The sequence below is a fragment of the Serinus canaria genome, chromosome Z (assembly GCF_022539315.1).
Source record: "Serinus canaria isolate serCan28SL12 chromosome Z, serCan2020, whole genome shotgun sequence".
Lineage (NCBI taxonomy): Eukaryota > Metazoa > Chordata > Aves > Passeriformes > Fringillidae > Serinus > Serinus canaria.
Genome location: NC_066343.1, coordinates 40,018,245 through 40,038,232, shown reverse-complemented (window position 1 = coordinate 40,038,232; position 19,988 = coordinate 40,018,245). Strand labels below are relative to the sequence as shown.

Sequence of the window (19,988 nt, the reverse complement as noted above, 5' to 3'; positions counted from 1 at the left end):
ACATTCACTATGAAAGTGTGAAGATCTGAAGAACAGAACAGAACTGAAATCAAGCAATTCCAAAAGAATTGTACAGTCTTCCTCTCAACAAACATGGAGAAAAGCCAACTTAAAAGTAGAAGGAGGAAGATTTAACATTTACCATGTAAAGTTCCCTTTCCTACTAAAATAAGAAACATATATTTTCAGCTCTTTTCACTGTCCAGAAAAACGTGCTGGGAAATACATTTGTTCTCAATACTACCATTAATTCAGAATTTTAGACACCAGGGAAGCAGTATTGTGGACATACATCTCACCACTATATTGAAACTCTGTATTTAGTCCAACATCTAGATATTAGAAGGCATGGTTCACATAAACCAGAAACCCCTAGGAATGTTATTTCAGCAGCTAGAGAATACTAAAAGCTAAGTACTAGTTAGAAAGACTATGCAAAGCAAAAAAAAAAAAAAAAAATTAGAGCAACAGACCACAAACTTATAGTCCAGGGCATATTTAAATGCATCAGAACAAAAGCATTCAGGACTCAGACACCACACGTTCACATCCAAGTGGGTTTTTAACAGGCTACACATTTTTCTAACAAGAAGGTCATTAACAGACCTCAGAATATACAAGGCTTAAAAAACCTGGGTGCTATCAGAAGTGTCTGTCCTTTAGAAAGAAGGGAACATAATTTTCTCTTGGGTGAAAAAACAGCATAAAAATAACCATTGATAAAAAATGTGCAGCCTAAAGAGCACACACATGAGTGGGGATTAGTTCAGTTAAAAAATTGTCTGTACCACTTGCAACAAGACTCACTAAAACTTCACATCTAATAAAGAAAATTCAATGGGTCACCATATTGGAAATCAAGAGAAAGGCTGACTTTGAAAAATAAACAAGGCATACACCACCAGTCTGCACGATTGTAGCTGCTCTCTACATAAACTACAGGAGAAAAACCTGAAGTAGGTGAGATACTTGTAAATGCTGCAGGTAGCAGACAGCATCTAGCCAATCAAGACTAGAACATGAGATTTTATAGCTGTCAATGGAAAGACAATTCCATGAGTTTATGGAAATTTTAGGCTTGCTTCACTAAGATAAGCAAAGAAGTAATTTTAGAAGAAATGTACGAGAAACATGACCACAAAAACCCCCAAACATTGCAGGACACATTAAATGAAGCGGCGACTAGGGAGTATGTGTCAAAGTAGGCAGTATATGAAGCAGTGTGAATAAAGTGGTAAAAACATTAAAAAAAAACCAAGCAACCCTCACAGTTTCCCCCTGCCACACACAGTAATTTAGGTAAATTACCAGGATACAAAGTAGAGCAGTATACATATGCTGTCCTTGAACAGTGTAACACCTAGAACTCAGCCACAGAAAACTTCAAAATTTCTGAACAAAAATAGGCTTCACTAGATTACAATATAAAATATTGCCAGGCAATGAAATATGTAATTGAAAGCTTATGAACACACTTGTTTAGAAGTAAAATCTTAGAGCCACTCAATTATGCGATTTTCAAAAGCATTTAAGTATGCCTAATTTTATGAAAATCGGCAAGACTGTGTCTGAGTTTTGAGTACAAAGCCTGATCCTTACTGCACTAAATTTAAATACACTACATTAGATGCACAACACCAACTCACTGGGCCCTCACTTCACTAATCTTGTCAACACACCACCAACTTTAAGTTCAACCAAGATTTAACCTGTTTCTCACTCTGTCAACAGATAGCTAAGCCTGTTCCCAGAAGCATAGTGGATAACCACAAAAACACATTCAGGATGGCTTTCCAAACTAATTCTGCTGCTTTACTATTGATATTGGAAAATATCAGAATAAAACATACTTTTGTTTTTGGCCTGTAATCTGGTATCCTTTCACGGATGTTTGCAAGATTGACACTAGAACTTATCACGAGTCCAAAATCAAAGCAAACAGAAATGAGTGAGTATATAGGTTTCACCACAGCCTGTCTGACAACTTAGCATCCTAAAAGTAATAGTTTCTAAATATTTCCTGAAACTGCAAAAGGAAAAATTAAATATAGATTGGTAAATAGACATTATGAAACATGAACATCTTGCACAGAAAGTCCAATCTGTTAAATAAGTTTCAAAATTATGTAAGTAGCTAGGTAGATAAAAACTACTCTAATTGCAAGTTCCTGTTGAACGAGAAGTCAGGACTGACTGCCAAGTGTGAACAAAGAACAGGCTCTAACAGAGCGTTGAAAAAACTGTTAGGAGTTCTCTCTGCCTCATTCTCTCCAGAAAAACAGCTGAGTTAAATTTGCTCTTTTAGTACCTGCATAGACTACTTGTTCAGAAATAGCTAAATAATTGTGTATTTTCAGAGGTCATACATGCTCATGAGTCTACTCACTGGTTAAGTTCAGGGTCAATGGTCTACCAAAGTCAAATTACTGAAAACTTTCATATATGCTGCTGAACTTATTTTATTGAAACATTAATAAGTCACAGCATCACAGAACCATTTTATTTAATAACTGCTTCACCAATAACCAAAACTTTAAAATAAAAATACTTATTGTGGAATAATATAGTAAAAAATACTTATTGTGGAAAATACTTACTGTTCCACAACCTGCTTCATCACCCTTTTGCTCTCCAGCTGCACTCACAAAAAATTTCTAAATAGCTTGCTCCATTATTCAAAATGTGTGTAATCTGTTGCTAAAGTAACTGCTCCAGATACCTACTGTCATCAGTTGCAGACTCCCATGCCTGATAAAACAAGTGCCAGACAAGGAGTCTGCAAGTTTGTAATACACACTTATCCTGATGTAGTGCAAATTTTAGTTTCAACATATCTAACACATTTTACCACTATTTACTGTTTAGTTTGTCATCCCCTTAACTTCCCCCAGAAAGAATGAAATAAAAAACCCCTTAACATATACCTTCACAACTTGGAAATAGGTATATACACACCTGTTTTGGAATATGACAACTACCATTTGAGAACTTTTACACTGCAGATTTTACCTAGAAGTCTAAAACACCCTCTTAAAAACAACCAGACACTATCCCTTTTGAAATCCCTGCTCACTGACAAATATAACTTCATTCCCTCTAAATATTGCAGATGTTACCAAAATGTTAAAAGTTACTTACGGTTTTCCCCCAGGAATCCCTGCTAGATTTGGAGGAATTCCTGGTACTCTCATGTGAGGAGGAGGATCAAACCCAACCTGACAACAAAAAGTGAATTAATTTCACACTTGGAATTTCTCATCCATTTGTCAGCAAGTCTCTTTTCCCACTCCCAACCTACTATGCATTTAACCAAAGGGTGGCTTTGAGTCACAGCATTGGATAACTGCATGACCCTCCACTGGGGGGCAAAGCCCAGACCTTTTCCCTGAGCATTCCTTTGATAGAAGCACTCAAATGAAAGCACAAGAAAATGTATTGTGCATTCACACACTGAGCATTACCCAGCAGTCCTGGTTATCAGGGAGAGGAGTCCTGTGTTAGCCCTGGAACAGAGTCCATGTCAGCAACCAGCTATGCCAGTGCTTTTCACTGCTGAGAGAGCTAGCACGCACTCAGGCTGGCACAGTGTGGGGCTGGGAAGTAGCTCTGGGCCCCAGCTAGGATTTCAATGCCTCCACAGCATTCTGTGTGGGCACAGCAGCTGAGAGATCTCTCAAGACACATTGTGGGGTGCAAACAAGCTCGATCTCAGCTTAAAAAAAAGCAACATACTTAATTCCACTGAATTTTTCTATCTTGATTATGTTTGTCAAATAATCCAAGCAGAAAATGTTGATTAAAAAGACTTAAGTTTTTCTTCTGAACATTGTACTAGAATAAACATTGCTATTGCTTTAAAAGGAGGGTGCAGGCTATTTAAAATTTGCACATTTTCACACAAAAGCCCTGTTTACCAGTCTGAAAAAAGTGGTCATAGAAACAATAATGAGAAGTTGACAAGCATAAATCCAACTTTGCAAATTTACAAGTAGGTAAGTTTGTCTATGCAGAAAGCTGCCATCAAGCTCATGTTTACAGAATCAGACCCCTAGGTTATATTGTGTGACAGCCACTATAACTACCAGGTTCCATTTACTTACTACACCCACAACAGCAACTATTCTTACCACACCTGATCTCAGAGCTCCAAAATAGGTACTGACCAATTTATCAGGTTGATTTCCACAAAAAAACCCCAAAAAACAGGGACAGAGACCCAGACAAAAAAACTTTACATGCCTCACGATTAATTTATTATGTCTATATGGAATACAAATGTGGTTCAGCAACAAAAAAGCAGATGTCCACAGCTACAGTGAAATACTTTGTGTGTCCACAAACTACTTTTTCATTTACAGCAGCACAAAAAATTTTTTGGCCTTTATTCATCAGTTAAAGCCCTGATGAAGGTGAAGGACAAAGAAAATAGACATTAATACACTGAAATTCTTTGTTTTCAAGGTGCAAATTTGTTTCTTCAGCCGCACAGCAAAGTGAAGCACGCGGTGAAGCATGCAGTGAAGCTGTCAAGCCTCTGGCACTGTTATGAGTTGGGAATTCTGCAGTGCTAAATGAAGCATGCAGCTTTTCTCAGTGAACCACAACTCACAGGACTGAGATTGCATGCAACGTATGGCCTACCATAGGAGATCTTCCATAGGCAACCACGGCAGCTGCAGCAGCCGCAGCACTCATCTGGGGTGACATATTGTGCAGACTGGCATAGGCTGCCCCTGGACTGGTTAACTCTCCATTCATGCCAGCATGAGGTACCATTCCAAAGGGAGCAGGGTATGGTCCTGGTACTGCCAACGGAGTCCGCAAACCTGCAGCTACAGAATAACAAAATTAAGTGGGTTTATTTATGTGTTCCTGCACGCAGGAAGGAAGCCCCTTTTTTTCTCCCCTAAAACACATTACCTTCTCCTCTCACAGGCTGTCAAGAAACATTGCCATAATCTGTCAGTACCACCAGCTCTTCTCAGTGTAAATAAGATCTACTGAAGTCTGAACTTGCTGATTACTTCTAGCAATCTCTTCTAGCATTACCTATTTCCATTTCTGTAATATTCCCCTGTTTACATTAATCTCTTCTTTGCCAAATTAAGCAGTAAAGCTGACAGACATGGTTTACACAGCTCATGTCTGAAGCAACTGTGTGTACCAGCCTGAACAGCAAAAGCAAACTTCCCCCAGCATTTGTCAAGCTGTGCACTGCAGCAAATATTAGTAGACTCAGACAAAGACTGTAGAAGAGATTCCATGCAGAATAAGTACCAGAAACTTCTGAGAAGTCTTTTTATATTACATTCAGTCTCTGGATTATTTGCAAAAAAAGATAAAGACAAAAGTAAACAAAGAAGACTAAGAGACAGAAAGATATTCAGACTCCTGATAATCCAAACATCTGCTTCTCATCAAGCCCTCTCTTGATATCAAGAACAAAGCAATATATTTAGTTAGCAGTCACATGTGTAAAAAAAAGATTAATTTTGGAACCATAAAAAGCCATGAGGTAATGCATTTACCAGCTTGGTTAACCAGAGGGTCCATTGTTGGAGGTTTGCCAAGGCCTGGACGGAGTCCTGGAGTTGCACTAGTGCCTGGGGTTGGCACATCACCTCGAGGAGTTGGTGTGCTGGATTTCAAAACAGGCGTGCTGGCTTTTTCATGCTGGTATCATTAAACAAATTAAATGAGTATTATTTTTAATCCAGGCCATATTATACAATTTATCACAACAGCAGCTGGGATGCTGGGCACTTACTACCTAGTCCCTCAGCCAATTTTCATAAATCCACACAATGCTGACAACGTTAACTCGTGAGAGAGAAATGTTGACCTTTTTGATTGCTGCCAAAATTAAAATAAGAAACGTGGAAAGTTATTTCCCCTCTTCTACTGACATATAAAAAGGAATGCTTGAGCTCATTTTTTTCTTCAGGAAAATACAGTATGCATTACCAAACCACTTCAGTTTGAAACCATTAATATCTCAATTATTATTTGACACACAAAATCTAACTGCAAAACCAAAATACAATCATAGTTGATAGTATCAAAAAAAAAAAAAACCAAAAAAACCATCACACAGAATCAGATCAAATTATTAGGGATACTACAAGAAAAAGTCTCCAAGGAATAACAGCCTATTTAGAAGAGTTTAACAAAAAAGCCTGAAGAACTTCTTAGTCACTACATACATACCATGTAAAACCATAAGTTATTGCTTCCAAAAAAACCACCAAGCCAATGCTAGTTCCTTGTAAGAAATTTGCAACTCATTTGACAGAAATGTAGGAAATACAAGAAATCAAAACGGGAGAAAATACTGCTGAGGAAGAAAGCTCAATAATACTTGAAAGGTCTGGAAAAACAGAAGGCAATTTCAGCCTCAAATGTTTAATGAGAGGTAATTTGTGCCACAAGTAGTTGCAGAAGAGTGGAGAGTCAGATTTTACAGGAAAGAAGACTAGCTGGACCACTGACTGCTACCTACCAGACCCATTTCCTTGGATTTGAGGGAAGTGGAACTTCCTGAAGAGGCTGTAGATGCTGGGCTGCTGGAGGCATCCTTCTTCAGTAGGCGGGCTTTATCAATGCCGTTTTCGCGCGGCGAATGAGTGGGACTTGCCCGGGGGGAAGAAGGATCCTAAAACAATGGGAAGGGAAGAACAGCATAGAACTGTGTCATAAACTGGTACACCAACACCACATAAGGAGTCAACAGGAGAAAAAACCAAAAAAACCCACCAAACTAGAAGAATTTAAACAGTAAATGCAAACGACGTTTGTTATCTTTGTAGAAAAAAAGCTGAAATCCCTTCATCAACCTAGAGAAGTACGTAAAGTCATATAATAAGCAATCTGTTTTTATTTTACACCACATGTAATCATAAATTGTTTTCAAGCACAGAGCTTGCAAAGCATTCCTAAGTACAAACTAAAGCAAGTGCGGCAAATGTGGCAAGAGCAAGGAAGACCAACAGAAACTGCAGTAACTTGACACAGTTTTTATCACATACGTTCTCCATGCTCTGCTAGTTGCAATAAACATTTCAATAATCTCTTATAGGTGATAAAGACCTTGCTTATCTCTACCTTCAGAAGAAGAGGCAGACTCATGCCTTCACAGATTTCACAGACTATTTTGAGCTGGAAGAGACCCACAAGGATCATTGAGTCCAGCTCTTAAGTGGAATGGCCCATACAGGGATCTTTATATGCCATAATAGCTGTCACATTTTTGCTAAACACCATCTGTAATTGCTTTGCCACTTACATCTACAGAAAAACTGAAATCACCTCTCAGGTGATTATTTTTCTCTGTTCCAGAGGCACTCTCTGCATTTACTTTAACTTGAAATAGCCAGCCCTATGAGTTACAATGCTATCAGAGCTCTGCAGGTTCTCCACGCTCCTCTGGCTCATAAGAATAGCACCAGGGAGAAATCACACCTCACAAAAGGGCAATAAGTCTACTGATGATTATTAAGCAGTTTCATTGTAAGCCAACCTTCTGAAAGGATTACTAAAATCACTAGTTGGACACCCATTTTTCTACTTGGCTGACATCGTTTGGGCACCTCGGGCTACTGAAGGCACTTCTCTCTGTGTGCTTATCACAGACCTGAAAAACATCACTACATATTCAGGCTTCCTAAATCTCTGTGTTCTATGAAATAAAAAATGAAGAAAAGGGAGCACCATCCCTTTACCTTGATGCCATTACCAAATCTCAGCCCTGGAGAAAAAAAAGTGTCTACAATCTTGTAACCTAACTTCATTCTAGAAAAACAGCATTTCTGGAAAATGTCTGTAATGTAGGAGATTAAAATACAAGCAATTTTAAGGTATTTTTTAAATAACAATCCTACTATGAAATACAACATTAGATAATGTCTTCCTTTTTCATTCAAAGACAGGAGTTTGAAAGCCTCAGCCTTCCACATGCAGTTCCCTCTACACTACAGAGCAGCTGTGAAGTGTCAGAATGTTAACTGTGCAGAGAACAGACCTGGACAAAGCAGCAGAAGGAAAAACTGAGAAGGCAACCAGATAAATCTCAGAGGAAGACTTAGTACTAATAAAAAGGAGAAGGCGTGAATATTTTAACATATCCACAGAGGATTATTTTTCTTCTAACAACTAAATGTACTTTTCCTTTCCCCTTTGGGCAAATGTCAAGACTACAAAAGTGAAAAAAGTTACCTCATTGGATACATCTACAACCAAGTTATCGTCACTCTTGTCCCCATCACTGTCCTATTAAAGATAAATAAATATAGTGTTCATTTCAATTAGTACAATAAGAGCCCAGAAGAAAGACTACGCATCTACTCAGACATTTTTTGTTTTTCCTAAACAAAAAACAAACAGCCTTTCATTAAGTTATTAGCAGTAGGGAGAATAATTAAAAAAGAAACACAACACCTTATTTCTGCTATAATAGCAAAACCCAAGTAAGGTAGAACTAGTTTAAAATGGGGATCTCACCATCAGTGTAAGATGGTCCAAAACCCCTCCTTTATTACCATCATAAACAGTGTTATCGCGTTTCCTAAAAGAGAAAGGTACTCTGTTCATACACTAATCTCGAGTTACTTTAGAGAAAGTACTGTTTATGCATATCTGCAAAAACACCAAAAAAACAGATCTCGGGAAAATAGAGCTTTTTGGCATGTTTGGTAAATCGTCATCCTTAAAGTGATAGTACCATTTTCCCTCTTTTTTCAGAAAGGCAAGTATTGAAATCAAAAGTTCTGGGAAGAAAAAACTTCAGAAATGCTAAGGAATTTCAACATTTCTGCCCAAGAAAAGCAAAATACTTGGATGTTCCTAAACAGAAATGTTCTACTGCAGCTTGTCAAACTGCATTTTGACTATTTCACTTTGATTGATGTTCACCTGAGCTGGTCTACTAATGATTGCTTTTACTGTAGTGCCTCCTGGTCCCTCTCTCCAACAGAGGCCAGGATGCCCCAGCAGACACATTCTGATACTGAGGTCTACTGATTTCCACAGCACCCCAGAGTGTTTCAATCAGAAGGCAAGTCTTGACTCAAAATCAAACAAAGAAATGAAGTGAATGTCAAAACTTTAAATTTTTGTGGGAAGCAGTTTGACATTTCCAATAAAAGTACTTTTAGTTAAAAAGCTTCTACACAAACAAACCAGATGTACAAGATTGCTCAACTCTCCTCCATCTCTTGCTTTCAAAGTGTCTGAGCTTTCGCACATAAAACCAAATACTTCCTCTCATTTCAGGCCACAATGCTTTAAAAAAACAAAACCAAGCCACCCAAAACCAACCAACCAACCAACCAAACCCCCCCCCCCAAAAATCAAACTGAAAAATACTCCTTAACCAACAGGTAGTTTCAACCCTTCCCTTCTGCTAACAGCTGAATCTTGCTCCAAGAAATACCAGAAACATAATAGGGATCCAAGAGAGCAGCTGGACACAGAATGGGCACTCTATTTGCTACTCAGGAAGCTATCTAATCAACAGGTGAAAACAAAGGACATGGAAGCTGTAGCTCAGTTTATCTGCCACCTCTTGAGAAGCATGAAGCACCCAGAGTGCTAGAACAGGTGGGAGAATGTGGGAGAATGCTGGAGAAGGGACACTTGTCTACCAGAAACGCCCCTCTGGAGGAGGACAAAATAAGTTGCAAAGCAATGTTTAAGTGAGCCCTAGCGGCTCTGTCATCTTAATAAATAGAAACTTCCTGGGACTATCAAAGGCATCTCCAGTAACTTCAAGGAGTATCAGAAGAGTCTCTTCACTAATAAATTCATGCAGTGAAACTACATAGGTACTATTATGAAAATTAGTCAAAAGTTAAAAAGGGGGAAAAAAATTCACTTTATATTCGTATTCCAAAAGCTACAGGTCTACAACTCATTTATGTCCCTTTTCACAAAAGCAGTATTTCCTTGTCCCTACAAGGGATTAATCAAAAACGAGCTCAAAATCAGCAGCTCTGTATTTGCTTGATTGGTAGACCTTCCAAAAAAAAAAAACTTCAAGATTAGAACAAATCTGTAACTTTCCAATATTCTTTCCTTGCTCCATTTTTAAACTTGATGCTGCCTGTAGCTGTAAAATCCATTTCAAACAAACAGAGGGCAGAATCATACTTAAAATGTGGATTAAAAACTGCTTCTACTGTGCAACAGCATCCTTTACATTTCTTTATGGTAGAAACATAAGAAAAACTAGTAAGTTAAGCTTTTCCTTCCTTTTTATATCAAGCATAGCTTAAGAATGCTTAATCTCCAATATTAAAAATGAAAAATGCCAATAGAGTATCAAACCCTTAAAACTGAGGGAGTAACAAGGGGAAATATTCCAAACCCTTCTGTAATCAAAACATTATTATTAGAAAGTGGTGGAAATACAACTTGTAAAACCATTAACAGCAGTAAAATATCTAATAGCTGCTCAAAGACATTATCCAAATGGAGAGAAATTAAAATTACCCTACCCTAAAATACTGAGAAAATAAAAAGGCACATAATTTTCTCTTGAGTTTCAGTAACCAAGAGCTAATTAGTGATCTGAATCACATAAACCAGACAATTTGCCACATTATTGCTGTATCAAAGTACAGTATGTTCTAATAGATTTAAATTTTGCTTTTTGGTACTCTCTCACACCAGTCCTAATTTCTTAGGCCTGTTTAAGTACCATCCTGTGTTTTGGCTGAGAACTTAGACTTGAAGTCAAAAGCCTATGTGAACCTTCTGAGGTTCATGCACATTGTTGCACTGAAGTGTCTCTTTAAAACCAAGCAACAAGCAAGCTAGTTAAAAATGCAGAACACAAAACTCTGAACTTTCAATATTTCAATTTGCTTTCTGCTGAAATTGCCTTATCAGCCAGAAGTAAAATTCAGTAAGTTGGTACAGCTTGACGGCGTATGCAATTTGTAATGGTAATTATAACTCAGCATGGTAATAACTGCTTATCATTAAAATTTACCAAACTTCTCTCAATAACAAAATCCTCCATTTCAAACAAACCTGCAGTTTCTAGAGGAGTCCAGAAAGAATGTCACTCAAACTCTGAAAAATGCCCCAATGAGCACGTGTGAATCCCAAACAGCTACTCCCATTGAGGGCAATTACTTCACAATGTCCCAAACTACTGAGTCACTACTCTTTCCAAAATTTGAATCTTGTGCCTCTCTGGCTCATACATTTATGTACTACTTCAGCTATAGGAAAGTTGCCTTGGTCTTCACAGCTCTTATACTCCTCATACAAGCACAGTATGTGCAAATAAATAATTTCCTTGACACAGATTTGCTTACATAGTGGCTGGAATCCTTATCATCCACCTTTCTCTTTTTGATGTCATTGGCATATTCAGGGCCATTCCTGCGTTTATCTGTGCTTCGTAGACTGTCAGGGACCAACAGAGAATTACTCTGTAAAGACAAAAAAACAAGGTCAATCAAAGATTCCTTTCAGGATTCCTCCATATATTCCTAAAAACTCTAATTGATGTGATAGATGTTTTAGAAATGTGTTACGTACTTAGTCTTTTAATTCAATTTAATTCAAAGCAAAGTCCTCTAGACAAACATATACAGCTCCACGCATTCTAAAAAGCTTGGCTTTTCATTGTTAAACTTATCAAAAGTTTAGTTCACTTGTCAGTCACCATCTATTTAACTAATTAATTCAACTGAATTTATTGTTTAGGAGAAGAAGAAGGCTTGCAGTTGATTCATGAGCAAGTAACTACGATTTTATTGTCTTTTTAATGTTCAGATTACATATAATAAAAGAGATTTACTACACAATCTGATTGATCAGCCACTCTTTGAACATCATAAATAGATGAGGCTTTGGTACCCATGCCTGCAGGTATGGACAGATAAACAGCAGCTTGCCTTTAATACCTAAAATAACAAGTATGTGCTGAATACGGTTATGCAGTAATCAATTGTCAGCTGGAGTAAACTCCAATTGGATTGCTTCAACAAATGTATTGCAAACAAAGATCAAATATTTTTACTTCCAGCATAACATTCACTACTAGTGTGAAATTAAGGCTAAAGTGTTGCTTAATCAGACTTGATCTGAAAAACTGAGGCCAACACAGGCACACAAAAGACAAAAGCAAAGACTAATCTTTTCCTCAAACTACATGGACTGCTTTCATTCATGCTAAGTTATGCTAAGTACAAACTGTTGACCCAAAGAGCATTTTAGACATTTTTCAGTCACATGACAATTTCATATGCCTGTGATTCCCGATTCTCATCTCCATCTCAGTTCCAGCTAAAGCATTAAAATGTGTTACAATGAGTTCTTTTAAGTGCAGGATTAGCATATGCAAGAGGGCAATTTGTTCACTGATGTGTTAATGCTGTGAACAATACTGAAAGGGTTGAGAAAAAAATCTCCTTTCACAAAGACCTGGTAAGCCTAGATCCTAAAAGCCAAGTACATACTTAGATAAATAAATATAGGCTCACATAAATATATAAGTTTACACGTGTTTACATCCATACACGTATATCTCTCAAGAGAGAAGTCTAATACCAACATGAACTTCAGTGTAAGCCCTCAAAGGACATATTTAGATCTACCCAAGAGACATTTACTTATATCATAAACTTATACAAACAGCCAGTGAACTGTGCACTGAATAGCTTCCCCTTTAAAACCTGAAGACATCAAGATAGTTTTGCTCATACACAAATGTTTAGCCCCAAGGAGAAGGACAAGGAAACAGGGTACATAAGGCAATCTGAATCCTCTTTTTCCTAATTCAGAAGCTGCACTTTAAAGCCCACTCTAAGCTCTTTTATTCATGACTATTCAAGCTAAACAAATGCCAAAGGGCTTACATAAAGCATATAGGAGGGTCTATTGAAATTCAGTATAAAGAAGCTCAAAATAATGTCTTTACCGAAATGTTTTGTGGCTAAAAGGTGGGCTTGTTGGATCATTGAACTAATTGCCTTGACAAATACATTCGGAATTTAACCCCTTATCTCCTCTCAAATGCACACAAATTCAGGGATTCACTAGTCTGAAAACCATTAAAACTAATTTTCAACATTTAAATGTTAAATCCATCATGCTTGTGGCTGTAGAAACATCTTAAGAAGCAGTAAAAACACCTTAAGAAGCAAGATGTCAATTAAAACTTGACCAGAAGTATTTTCCTCTTGAGGAAGAATGTCTTTTGGTTCAGATACTTTCTTTAATAAAAATAACTAAAAATAGCTATTTTTCTACTGAAGAATTTAGAATAAAACAATTAAATCAAATGCAGTAAAGAGAACAAATTCAGGTCCTCACTTTAATTTTAAAAAAAAGTGTGAATATCAGAAAGGTAGCAAAGAGGCAACACCTGGAAAAAATTTAGCAAACCTGCGAGTTACAGCTTGCAAAATTTGACAATCTATAGGCAAACTGTTATAGCTGATTTTTTTTCTTTTTTTATTTAGCCTACCTAGACAATGCGGACAATATTTTATACTGTTTGTGTTGCAGAATTTCAAAGCTGTGAAATATAACATAGGAAATCCTAGCTTTCACTGGGTCCTAAACACCAAACAAAGATTTGGTTTTTTCTCCATAAGACTGATGGTTTCTCACATATAATTATATCACAAGCTTATTCTGCAAAACACATCCCTTATGGTCATATTTACACCACTTTTATATAACTTACCACATGAATTTAAACTACTGATCTCTGTGATCAGAGCATCCATGCTAGGAAGCTGTTGTAGAGCAGCTCATTTCCCAACAGCTACATCAGAAACAGCAAGTAAGATTGTGCTCTTTTTATGGCAAAATCTATGAGTAAACTCAAAAAATAAAAAGTTCCTGCTTTGCTTCCCACAGAAGTTCAAGAAAGTTCTAACAACTATGACTAAAACCAGGTAAAGAAAAAACAGCTTGCAATTGTAAACTACTACCATAATTCAAACTACCAGATTTGTAAGATTTCATTCAATAATGTAAATATATGAATATTTTTAAATAGTGCAAATAGTAAATCCGGAACACTGAAGAACAAATTAAATAAATGAAAATGCAAGAACTGGTAAAGAGATGATCATATAAGCCTTGGACTATTAATATCTCTCACCCTTGTAATGTTAAGTTTCAGAGAACAGTGAGAACAGCGAGAACAGCATACTAAAAGCCACCTTTCCTCTTTTTAGCTCTGGTAGAGTTCATACTTGCTGTATGTCCACTATCAAACAGGGCCAGCCAGAAGACAGCAGCAAAAGCTTCAAAACATCAGAGTTTCCTTATTTTCTCTTTAGAAGAGTGATCTGTTTAGTTCTCCTAACTAGGCCTACTAACTGACTTATTTTCAGAAGTCAGACAAGAATTTTTAATTTGGCTGTAATTTTTTAAAATAACTCTACAGAAATTTTCAGCTGGGATAGCTCTTCAATAATGATTCAGTTTATGCAAAAAGGGCAACAATGTGTGTGTGTGTGTGTATATACACACACACACACATATACATATTTATGCATAGTTTATATCATAAAGAGAAACTGCACAGCACCAAATTCAATTTTTTATTAATTTCAACAGTTTAGATACATGATTGAGGATACTCCTTTCATACTTAAGAGTTCAGTTTACTAAGGATTACCAATGCAACATTTACAAATCATGAAGCTCAGATCAGAGGAAGTGGTCAAAATCAGTTTCATGTGTTTTCTTGTCAGAATTACCAGATCGCATAAATGCTGGGCAACAGGCAATTTGTGATCCTAAAGCAACTCTGCTGCCAGCAAAAGTTAAATACTAAAACCACCAGAAGAAAAATGCGAAACAAAAACCTAGTCCTGATGCACAGAAAGAATGTAAGTTCCCTACTAGGAATATAATGCACATTATTCAAATGCACCTTTTTGACTGCCACACAGCTCCCCACAGGAGCCACCTCCAAACCTCAACTATGTGTGCCAGAGGTGCAGGCTGAGAGTACCTCATTTATCCCATTACCCCACTTATAATACAGCACAGACAATTCACAGAGAATAGTACACACAGAACTGACAACTGACTTTATATGCTGATCATTATATCAATTAAACAACAGTATTTGCATTACATCTGTGCACATGGTTCAACTGCACCTGGTCCCAATTAAGATGTTCTCTAGTGCTGGGCTCCTTAGTCCTCTTGCTCCCCTTTCCCCCAAAGATGTGCCATGGCTCGCTCTGTGCTTGGCCATTCCCTGACTCACTGCACATCCATGCCAAGGACAGCCACCAGCCATCACAGCCAGCTGCTACAGCTGACAACTTGGGCTTGCCTGCTGTGCTCAGTAGAGCCTCTGTGTTTATTTTATTTAGCCATGCATGGGACCTCTGCCCTGCTGCTGCACCACAGACGAGTGCTATTTACAGATATGCACAAATAGACAAGGAACAGGAGCAATTCCTTGCTGAGTAGGCAAAACAGGATCAAGTCTAACAACTACACCCAAAACATCAGTTGCTCTTTGTCAGGACTCACTGGAAGATGGACTTTAATGTCCCGCAGATGGGCAAAAGAAGATTGCACTCAAAGCTATTCTACTCCAGAATCACTAACTTCAATTTGTTCAATATACTTGTCGCAAACATGCATGTCAAAAACCCAAAAGCTGACTTCTGAAGTCAGTAGGTTTTAAGTCAAATTACTCCTGATGGAAAGCTAGTTGACCTCACCTTTTTTTTAAGCACCATTTTAATTTATGTTGATTTACAATCAAAATACATTAACAAGGAATAAATGGATTTCAGTATTTTTGAGCTACTGTTTGTCAAAACCAAGGTGTCCATAAAAATTCTTACCAGACCATCTCAACCCCATTGCCCTTTGTCATCAACCTGATGCTGCCTTCTATCAGCTACAAACTAAACTGCAACATAGCAACCCAGAGCTTTTACATATGAGCAACCTCTGGAGCCATTCTTTCTCCAAAAAGTCCAAGAAACATCTTTGTGGGATGCTGATCAGTGCCACAGACTTCCGTATAACAACTTTTGTGAATTTCTTCCCCCCATTAAAAAAATTAAAACACAAAACAAAAACAGCTTGCACATAATATCTTCTGAAAAGAAGCACTCAGTTGTTCATGCCCACCTTCTCCAAGACTGGGAGGAGGAGAATAGGATAGAGAGCTCAGGGCACAGAATATTTTTCAACTGTAGGAAAAGAGCAATTGCTTTACAAAAAAATAGCAATATTTACACTTAACAGTGAAGGCAAAAAAAAAGTCTGGGAAAATTTATGAGTACTTCCTAGGCCTTAGAAAATAAGCTCAGTATTTTTCATGAGGACTAACGATAAATACCAATTAATGTAAATCCTAAGTACGCAACGAAGCAAGATTTCACTGTCTGAAAATTACTACTGTTATAACAGAGCACATCAAAACATTTGCATTTCTGTGCTGGCCAAACAGGACACTAGCATAGAGGGAAGACAAGTGATAAATGAACACCTACAAAAAAGTGCTGTAAGCATGTTTCCTAAAAAAAAGAATGTGGACATCAAAGTTCTTTTCTATTGATATCTCCCAAAGCTTTCAGTTTCAGCTTCAAAACTTGCTTCCTTTGCCTGGCTTCACTACCTGCAGCCAGAATTTGCCACATTAGAAGGGATGCCTGCATTTGCACAATAACACAGCCCAGTTTGGGATGGTTAAGAGATAAATCAGCCAAAACCCACCAGCCATTACCCAGATAGGCATGCAATTTAAATCTGACAACATAGTTTTAGCATTCATCAAATGCTAAAATACTTCTTTAGTAAGTATACTATTATTACTAACTTATATGTTACTCATTACACAAACATGCATTTACCAAAAAACTTTTCTTCATTTTTCTTTCTGGAACTTGAGCTAATTTATAAAAGAAAAATGTAGCCCTTGCTATTTTGATATAATAGAAGTAGATAAACTGGTCAAATAAAAATAATGAAACCATGTCTGTACATTTCTTTATAAATACAAGAATTTCACTAATTTTGGTGTATTTCTACACATACAATACATAATAGCTCATTGCTGCTTATCTAAGGAGACTTTAAAAGTATAAAACCAGATCTAATTTAAAAATTAATATGCTCAAATCTGTCACAGTATGCTTTAAATTAAAGTTATGTCACGAAACCTTAATTTAAAATCCCATAGACAGGTGCTAAATTTTAGCTTTTCAAACTGACATTTCAAGTTTTAGCTTCTACTGATAGTGCATGAAGGTCATGTTAGACATATTTGATGGAAATCATTCTGTAGAACTGCACAGTAGTACCAAACACCATGGTGGATTTAGCTATCTTACAAACTGCCTGGGGTTTGGTGTCTTGGATGATGAAAGCATGCCTGTCAGGATTTTTAGCAGCACCATAACTTTTAAAATGTTATTCTGAAAATCAAGTTGATTTTATTGTGGTGTTATAAAGTGATTTCAACCACACATAACAACCAAACAGACCTGCTGCTACCCCTTGTGTACTTGGGACCCATTTCCTACTATCCTTAAAACTATATTTTACATTAAAAGAAAATTCTATTAAAAATACAAGAGAATTAGTGAAGTTTGAAGAGCCCATAATTCCCAGCTCATTTTAGCCACAGAGTTGAATTTAACTATCTCTTGGATTATTCTTTCATTGATGGCGTCCTTTACTGTTAAGATTTTGATGTAACAATGCATTTAAGCAATTTTAAGTTAAAGTTCACCTGTATTCAGCTATTAAAGTTTAACTTAGCTGTGCAGTATTACCCTGCACTGACACCAAAAAGAAACTAGAATGACCATAATGTATTATCCAAAACTCAATAGATCCACATGGCAAAATTCCTTTATGATATTAAGCCTCAGATTATTTAGAAGTTAATTTTTATGCTAATAAAACCAGCATAAAAACTGTCAGCTTCAGGTAATAAGCAAGTAATCATCAGTTAGATATATGGATACAGAAACAACTGCAGCAACAATTTTACATAGTTAGAGTTAAATTTACATCTGTAGTAAACTAAGCAAGTGATCCTGCAACTCTCCCACAATCCAGAAGTCAGTTTTAATTTTTGATCGTTTTCCTTCCATAGACAAGAACTATTCTCAGCTACAAGATTAATTCAGAGTCCAAATTTCACAATGCTAAGCACCTGACTTTAAATTCAACCCTCGACCAAAATTACTTAAAATTATAATTAATTAAACCAAATTGCATGACAGACAGGGCAGGGGAAGCTGGGACCAGGACAAGGACATGAAACATAACAATCAAATCAAAACACAGAGCCATCACTAGCTGGGGATTCCTGCTGTCAAATAACAGCACTCAAAGAAGTATGTCCCACACAGAGCAAAAAGTCCTTAACAAGTCAGAGACTTCATAAAAACCCAGCTTAAAATTATTTCTGCAGATACACTGTCATTAATAACATTAGGCAAGCTGAAATGAATGCTTCTTGCTTTGTAACCTAAAACTAAAAGACTGCTGCAAAAGATATGCAAATAGTTTGCAGTAAATAATTGTCAAGCAAGCCTTCTATATATATTAAATAAGCAGCAATAAAAGTCAGAAGTTTAGCACTGTACAGCTGTCAAATAATTTTTCCTATTCTTGTCTTTTGCAGTTGAGAAAAGGAACAAAATAGAGCTCAAATTCACCTCTGACATAAACAAACAGAATGAGCTTTGTTACTTGAATTAAGTTGCACATCTCTAACAGATTAATACAGCAATATCACTTAAACAAAACAGCATGAAAAGCAGCAAGCAGTTCTTTAGAGGGATTTTCAGGCAACACCAATTCTATTACAGCTTATGTCTACAGGGAAAAAAGTATCGCCTTCAGAGTTATACCTGAAGCACAAATTAAGCAGTAATGACATTAGTATGGCTTAAACAGATGCTGTTAAAAAAACCTCCTAGGGCCAAACACCATCATGACACATTTAAAATTCTCGCATTTAAATTTCTCACCTCTTCTCCAATTCTAATTCCTGAAAATCCTGGAGACTAAAAATCTCAACCCTGGACTAAAAATGCTATATTTGCAATATCCTTTTTGATTTGCAGCTTCGTGCCCCCTTTCTGCCTTCAACAAGCAAACTAAAGTTGGAGTTTACCTAAAAGTGTTCTGCTCAGAAACAAGACTCCTTCATACAATCCATCAAACAAATGATCTGGTGTTCTGCATAAACCAAGACATAGCTGAACAGAAAACACATATGCCTTGTATGATGAAAATAACTAAAAGGAGGACAAAACAAACATACAGCACATCATCTGATTATTACATTGTTGGAAATTGAAACATTAGCAGGAATGTTGGTACTTACTGTGCCTGGCTCTCTGTCTGCTCCCGCAGTAACCAAGAAATGGACAGACATGCCCGTTCAGACACAGAGGCAAGAACAGAAATAAAAAAGGGGGGAAAAAAAATTAGAACACAAGCCACAAACAGTTTTAAAATGGCTTTTATTTATAGAAGTCATTGCACATTCCTAATACAGTGATTTCCTGAAAATTACAGTATTTTGTAAACATGATTTACAGTTTAACCATACACAAAACCTAGTTTTATTTCGTGACAGAATAAATTATTTTCTTTTCAAAAATTAGTCAAGTGCAATTTTGCCCAATATTTAACTGAGTACTAGAATTTAAGCTTATGAAACTAAAGTCACAGATGCAATTATCTAAATCTTTTGTTTGAACACATTCACTTCAAAATTTAACTTCTTGTTCCCCCTACCTTCCCACCCACCCATTTAACAACATTACTTTGTTTAAAAAAATCACCATTATGCAGTTTAACAATTTTCCACAATATAGTGCAGGCCACTGCTATTACAACTAAGCATTTACCAGGATGTCAAAAGGCCCTGCAAAGTATAGAGCAGGTGACACCTAGTGATCCCCTTTAAAATACTGAAAAATTCCAAGCTGAATTTTTCTTCAGTGGTTTATATGCAGACATTT

At 36.8% G+C, this 19,988-nt stretch overlaps 1 protein-coding gene across 4 annotated transcripts in view; it reads right to left on the bottom strand.

Moving 5' to 3' along the window:
* The window catches only part of TLE1 (TLE family member 1, transcriptional corepressor), a 77,075-nt gene that overhangs the window by 16,177 nt on the left and 40,910 nt on the right, over positions 1-19,988 (bottom strand). For all 4 annotated transcript variants that reach the window (XM_050986664.1, XM_030236693.2, XM_050986665.1 and 1 more), the window contains 7 exons: positions 19,346-19,362; positions 11,319-11,435; positions 8,212-8,265; positions 6,500-6,652; positions 5,529-5,673; positions 4,642-4,832; positions 3,139-3,215 (listed from right to left, as the gene is read on the bottom strand). In XM_050986664.1, coding sequence (XP_050842621.1) covers positions 3,139-3,215; positions 4,642-4,832; positions 5,529-5,673; positions 6,500-6,652; positions 8,212-8,265; positions 11,319-11,435; positions 19,346-19,362 — 754 coding nt within the window. The remainder of the gene's footprint in view (positions 1-3,138; positions 3,216-4,641; positions 4,833-5,528; positions 5,674-6,499; positions 6,653-8,211; positions 8,266-11,318; positions 11,436-19,345; positions 19,363-19,988) is intronic.